This window comes from Monopterus albus, unplaced genomic scaffold (genome assembly GCF_001952655.1).
Source record: "Monopterus albus unplaced genomic scaffold, M_albus_1.0 scaffold19.1, whole genome shotgun sequence".
NCBI classification, from domain to species: Eukaryota; Metazoa; Chordata; class Actinopteri; order Synbranchiformes; family Synbranchidae; genus Monopterus; species Monopterus albus.
In genome coordinates, this window is record NW_018127899.1 from 2,131,638 (window position 1) to 2,139,038 (window position 7,401).

Here is a 7,401-nt window from a genome sequence, read left to right on the forward strand (position 1 = left end):
TTTATTTTAGCTGTGGAAAATCTCCCATACGTCTTCATGATGCTGAGCTAGTGTCCACCTGGGACCACAGCGCCACCGATGCTCGGCTACAGCTGGAGTGGTGACTGCTCGTAGCACAGAAGCCCACCGTGGTTACCAACATCAACCTATGAATCTTACTTCACACATGGGTGGTTCCAGCTGTGCTCGTCTCAAAGCAAAATATGTACAATGAGTCATCAATAACAGACAAGATACTGTAAGAATCACCAACACTGATGTGGTAATTTCAGGAGCTAATGTCTTACACTAAACGAGAGGGGTCAAGCAACAACAATGAGAGTCAAGAACAGTTTGAGGGCATTTAAAAACTGAGTGGCCTCACAAGGTCACCTTGACTTGATTTTAAAGATAGAATTAGCTTATTATCCGATGATAAAATGACACAAAACATTTTGATGAATAACCATGTCTTTTTTTTTTTTTTTTTTTGATGCCAAATGTTTACGGGTTCCACCTTCTCTAATTTAAATATTATATTTTATCATTGTGAATTAGGGCACGGTGGTTGGCACTGCTGCCTCAGAGGAATTAGGCTCTAGGGTCAAATCTCACAGCTACCAGGCCTTTTTGTGTGGAGTCCAAAGACATGCAGGTGAGGTGTGAATGTGAGCAGTTGTCTAAGTGTCAGCCCTGTGATAGACTGGCGACTAATCCAGGTGTTCACCCAGTGTCGGCCGGGCATGCTCCATACCCGCTCAAGAACATCACAGGCTCTGGAACTTGCAACTGACAATTTTTTTTGACAATTCTGACATATTAGAGACTAAATAATTAACCAAATAATGCACAAAAATTAACTGTTACAGTGCCAGTTTAAACGGTTATATTAACATTGGGGTTGGTTAGCATTAGGGTGAGACCTCGGGGAATGACTGGACGTCAGTACAGTGCCATCACAACTGCTAAAAACCACCACGAGCATACATGTGGCGGCTCAGGATGCAGGACCTAGAGTACAAGGGGAAGACCTGTACAAGCTCACCTGCTGTGGCCGTGGGCAGCAGCAACGTGTAAAGGTGTGAATCCATTTTCATCCGGAACATCAGCAGGCGATCCCGAAGACAGCAGCAGCTTCACACACTCTGACAGAGAGAGGACAGAGAGAGTGAGATGATAATGTGCTAGCCCACTGCGGCACACAGTGAAACATGGCAGAAGACCTGTGTCAGTGTGAACCGGCAGAGCAACAAAATGAAACGGCTGTACTACTGTACAAGGCATAGTAACCACAGAGTCTTGCTGCCATGGATACTGTTGGTAGTGTAGCAAGTGAAATCAGCCAGTTTATGAAAGAGAGCTTTTTATGAATTAGTTGGTAGCATATGCTGCCAGTAATGAACAACATTTTCACTTCAGGCTTCTATAGCCTCAGGCAGACAGGTTTCTCTGAGCATTTGTTGGGAAACAAATGAAACCTGATACAGAGCTGATTGTTTTCTGCCCAATAAACAAGAGGCTGGGCAGCAGCATGTCAGCACATCCTCATTTTAAAGACTATGCTACTACATTGCCCATGAGCCTTGGCCACAGGAGTGGTCTTCTAGCTTTGTTAAAATGAAAAATGATTCATACTTTACTCCTCGGGACTATAGTAGAGTTACAAAGTGTTCCAGCTTTTCAGGACTGATGAGAAATTACACTGAACGTTGAACAGAGGTAAAAAGAGCTTTGGGGCGGGAACTGAAGCTCACTCTAGTGCATGTGATGCAAAACAGTTGCACATATTCCACGCATCAATGCACGCAACACGATCACTGCAGTGCACATCAGGTACCGAGGGCCCTGCAGAAAAACTGTACATCAAGTCTCAGTAAAAACAGCCTGGTTTTCTCTTTGCTGAGGGAAATGTATTACTCTGTCATTATGGGAAGCTCTGTGGTCTTTCATATTTTCACATGGATTTTAAGCATGTCTGGAAATTTAGTTTATGGAAACAGCAAAAAAAGTGCACAACTGACTGGATCAGGAAAAGCAAAGGACAATGAAACAGTGATGGGCAGAGGACTAAGGTGTGTGTTGACCCACCTTTCAGCACAGCTGTCCTTCAGGTGCATTAGTCATGTTCATGCATCAGCACCTCAACTGACAGTGTTACCATAGATTCCAGCAAGGAGGCATATCCTGATAGACCTGCCCTGTGTGGGTGTGTGTGACATGGGTTCACATGCATTCATTACTCTGTGTGCCCTTGGTATTACTTATATTATATTATGGGGACATTAACATGCTCACACTGTGGGGACTCGGCCTTCCTTGTGGGGCACAGAGGCTGGTTCCAACTGTGTAAATCACAGAATTTTAGGGTGGAAACATGGTTTAAGGTTCGGGTCAGGATTAGGCAAGTAGAGGTTATGGTTAAGGGTTAAGATAAGTCTACAGGAAATGAATGTAGGTCATTGTAAAGTCCCGACAACACACAGTGTGCCTGGGTATGTGTATGTAACTGCATGCCTAGGGCAATTTTCTGTGTGCATACATGTGTCAGCTAAACGAGCATGCAGTCGACATCTGCAGTGAGGTTACAGCCCTGACACAACACCCCATCTCCTGTAATGGCAGACAATATAATGAGATCATCCGCAGCTCATGCAAATACAGCCTTTACAACAGTGCGGGTAGCATGTTCATTAGCACCACATCTTTGTCCTCTCACTACGCCGGCTCTTTGGGGGTTAGCTTGACAAATCATTTTAACAACTTCACCATTAGACTGCACAAGAAATCAAAACAAGTCTCAGTCACATACCAGCTAATTCGATTTTGCAGCTACGAGCCCATTTTCTGAGGGAAAAGATGTTTGATTCTTCTAATCAAGCTAAATGTTGCACCTCTATTGACTGAAATATAAGTGATCAAGTGAAAGTTTAAAAACATACTGTACTTTATAATTCTGTCACTACACAAATAGAATTACAAAACAGTGTGCTTTCAACATTTACAGGTGAGAATGCAAGATAACCAAGACTTGCTGGTACCTGTAAATTGTGATTTAAAGATGCTATAGTCAATATTTTGATAAGAACAATGGTTCATATGTCTGCCTGTACAGGAACCAGAACCAGGACTTGCAGTGCCTTTCACCAGTTACCTGTGTGTCCATTCTGAGCAGCAGCAAACAAGGCAGAGGTTTGGTTGTGGTTGTGATAGAGCAGGTGGTCTTGGACAAGGTGATCAGGTTTGTTCTCCATGGCAGTGATGTTGGTGGTAGATGTGGTGGTACTGGTGGTCGAGTCAGGTTGGTTAAGCAGCATTGACAATAAAGTGACATTTCCCTGGGAAGCAGCTTGGAGGAGCAGGGGGCGCCCACCGTCCAGGGCAGCAGGCCCACCGCTGCCTAGAGAGGAGGCTATGGAGGGACACCGGCCTGCAGGAGGGAGGAGGAGCAGGAGCAGGACAGGTTAAACTAGGAGGAGGAAGAACGGGAGGAGGAGGAAGCAACTAGAAGTGCTAAGTGTGGGAGAGGAAGGGTGTAAAGGGTCGGAAGGGAAGGAAAGCACACTTCAGTTCCACACACACTGCAGTACAGTCTCTTTTGTCTGAGCAGCAGTTGCAGTTAAGTAAACATTTGAGGTAAAAACAGGAGCAGTGGTTGTATCAGCCCCAGCGGACAGCAGCTTGTTGACAAGCTGTTGTGCACAAAACATTGTTCAACCCATTTATTTATTTAGTTAGTAAGTAATCCATGTTAATTTAGTTAAAAACTATGACTATTTGCTTACAATCTAATTTTCAGGACAAAAGCAAAAACAAAACTAAGTAAAAGTAACGTTTGATAACAAGAACTAAAAAGAAATGTTTTACATTTTTTGTCAACAAAAAGTAAATGATAATGTGAAACATGGACGAATGGACGTATGAAATCAGGCACCAGAGTACCACAGAAATCAAACAATAAACCTCTAAATAAAAGAAGCAGCCAGTAACACTGGCTTGTTGCTGTAGCCTGAAGCCATCCGTAGCTAAATCTCATGTTACAAACAAGCAGCAGCATTATGGCAGAATCACAGGTCAACAGGTAGCGCAACATACCACAGGGTTCAATTTCAGCCTTTGCTGGAGCTAATCTAGGAAAACTGTAGTTTTAAGTCTACACACACTTTATCAGTTAAATAATCTCAATAATCTCGTTTGAACAATGTCTTGCCGAACACAAGCTTGTAAAAAAGAATCCATGGGGTCTGACAGAGCTCAAGGGGTTAAATTTCTTCTTCAGGAAAAGGCATGAAAATTCAGTTGGCATAAAGCTGTAGTGCTACACAGTTAAATGTGCTTTATTATTTCTTGATCATTAATCTTCAGAAACACTGTGGTAGGAGATCATTTGTATTTATTATCTACATATTTCTGAACCTTGGATTATGCACCGTCGATCATCTCCTTGCCCTGGAACATGCAACAGAAATTCAAAAATTTTCCAGGAGTTTTTCAGACGACACAAACCTCTAACAAAACATCTAAGTGAACCAAAATGCTGCAGCGTGGACAAAAGAGTCTGCCACTTTAACAGCTAGATGAGGGAGAGCATTCACCTTTGCACAAACACACCATTTACTGTGACAATCATACAGCATTATTTTAAATGACTTAGCACAACAGACAGACAAACAGACAAAGCAAAGAACCAAAACAAGACCTAATCTCTAACTGCTAGAACTGCACACTACAGGTCTGGGTCTGCTGAGAGATGCTAAAGGCTGTAGGTGCTACCTTCTGGGAAGAATACAGAGGAGTCAGAAAAAGGCAGAATGAAGAATTTTGTCTCAGAACATGAAGAGAATAAAGAAAAGGTGCAGCACAGAATCTAGGGGACATGGACTTTGGCAGCTATTATGCTTGCACTTTCTACCTGAGTGGTTGGTGGTGTAGAAAGGTATAAAAGCTAGAAAAGCATATCTGCAAAATAATGGTAAATATGACTGCCAAGTAGCAGAAGTTTCCCAAAGTGCTCCACAGTTTTATCAGATTTGTATGTGGGAGATGTTGTAATTGAAGGCAATGAATCTAAAAGGCCGGTAGCGCTGGCATTTTCCTAATGATCAGTGTGCAGTAACAAAGATACCAGAGGCCTTTAAAATGTCAGCAAATAACACTTGATGGCTACATCTGCACATCTGTGGAGTGTTTTCAGTGCACGTTTCAATGGAGTGCCACATTCTCAGTGAAATGTTTTAAGTCATTTTAGGTCTTCTGTTCCTGGCAAATTTACATGAATAGATAAGAGAAGCTATGCACGTAAATGGCACTCTCATAAATGCTAATTTTTTAAAACCATATTTACATTCACCATTACGTCTTACTTTCCTTCAAATATTGTAACTGGGAACACAGCAACATTACCAACAAACTGTCACAATGAGTTTTATCAGGTGATAAAACTGAAAGTGAGTACAGTGAAATGCTGGTGACAAACGCTCTCTGCACAGGAAAGCTGGCTGGACAACTACAGTAAGGTTGGTTTAAAATGTAACCAAGAAGTTACTCTGTAAGCTGTGATGGAGCAGTCTGGGTAATAACGTCTGTTTGGGGTTTGCTCATGCTTCCCTTTCCACCTGGCTGAAGTCAACATGGCCCCTGATCCAAAGAATTAACTACCTGAACAGTGGGTGATCACAAGGCTAGGCATCCAAACTTTGGAAATAATACCCCATTTGTAACACAGTACAACCAAGCATAGCTGTAAGAGCACGTCACAAGATGAAAGTATAAGATAACACATATCAAAACGACTAAATCCCATACAGAGGACAGCGGGACGAGTTAAGGGAAGCTGTGATTAAAACAGGTTCAGTGCAGGCAGCGGAAGGTCATGGCATGCTACTAGAGGATGGAAAAGGGGAAGGGAAGGAGAGAGCAGCCTCTGGCATCAGCTTCAGAGAGGACAGGGGTTACTGGTAGGAAGGCCTACGAACCAGTTTGAATACAGCTCACCCTAAGATGCTCCTGCTGCTGGGGGAGAGCTAATCCCTAGTCTCTGAGCAACATTCAGGCACATGTTAGCGACATGCCCTCAGAGTCCGCTGCTTATACTGATACTCAGATGGCTAACGTGACAACATGGGAGACAAAAGGTCTCCAGAGGGAGGACAAATTAAGGTTAGAGAAAGAGAGATGAGTAGAGAGAAAATGCAGTGAGAGACACTGGATCTTGTGAGGTAATTTAGGTTTGAGGGAAGAGTCTGAACTGACCCATGTGCTCTTCATTCCTGTGGTTAGACCAGTTTCCCTGTGACCTTATCATTATGCTAAGCTATGCTAGGACTGTGGAAAGACAGTCGAAGAACAGAAGCAGTGGGGAGAACTTGAAGGAGATGGAGCATGGAGGAGCCCCTTTACCTGATGCTGTTGCCAGGGGGCTGCCTGCTGAGGCGCAGGGGCTATGGGAGGATGGAGCACTAATGGAGGAGAAGATGGAGGGGGGATATATGGAGGAGGGGCTACTGACAGTGGTGGCAGGGCTGATGACTGAGGGGCAGTCTGCACATGCTGCTGCCGGCTGCCGGCCAGACCCCAGGGAGCCGGAATGGGGGCAGGCACCCACCTGAGAGGCCGCCAAGGCTGGGACCAGATCCAGGGCGGGTTTTGGTGGCAGCTGGGGCGTGGCTTGTTTTAGCCCAGCCCCGGGAGAGCGGCTGCACCTTGATGGGTGGATGAGGAGGAGAGGGGGTCTGGGAAAGCCCTGGCTTTTTGGGAGGAATAGGGGGAGGGTTTCCCCGGTCAATCCTGGCTACCGTGGGCGACTTGAGGCCAATGGGATGGCTCAGACGGCCGGGAAAGGGGCCTCCCTCTGAAGCAGAATGGGGCAGGCCTGGACGAAGGGGTCCAGCGCCACCTGCTGGAGGGCTAGTGAAGCGTGAAAGGACCTGTGTGACAGTGTGACGGGCTTGCTGCTTGGCGGCAAAGTTGTCACGGTTGGTAGGGGAGAGGTCACGGGCCGGAGGACTCTGGGACGCTGTGCCATTTTGGTCCTGTTCCTGGAACTTGTAGCGGGCTGCCTGGACACGGGGGCTGACCCCACTAGGAAAGTTGTGTGGGGCGGCTTGGCCCTCGGAGCCATTCTCGGTCTGTGCCAGTCCTCCCGAGCTGCTGTGGACGAGCCCACGACCAGACTTTGGCAGGCTCAGGCCCACATAGTTGGCAGGCGATGGTTTGACAGGTATAGTAAGGGGGGTCTTCTTGGGACCCTCCACCTCTGTGGAGGGCAGGTCTGTTTGGCAAAAAGCTGTTCGAGAACTGATGGGCTCTGTGGCTACGGAAACAGATGTCAGAGCTTTGGATGGTGGGCTGGTGGCAGCAGGAACTGCTCCAGCAGCAGCATCGCCTCGTTCAGTTCCGAGCTGCTCCACCTGCTGCAGCTGGCTC

General features: G+C 45.8%; 1 protein-coding gene across 1 annotated transcript in view; it reads right to left on the bottom strand.

Moving 5' to 3' along the window:
- cttnbp2 (cortactin binding protein 2) overlaps positions 1 to 7,401 on the bottom strand; it is a 71,023-nt gene that overhangs the window by 25,138 nt on the left and 38,484 nt on the right. The window contains 4 exon segments of the mRNA XM_020593404.1: positions 1,025 to 1,124; positions 3,131 to 3,406; positions 6,376 to 6,674; positions 6,676 to 7,390. Of these exon segments, the coding sequence (XP_020449060.1) occupies positions 1,025 to 1,124; positions 3,131 to 3,406; positions 6,376 to 6,674; positions 6,676 to 7,390 (1,390 nt within the window).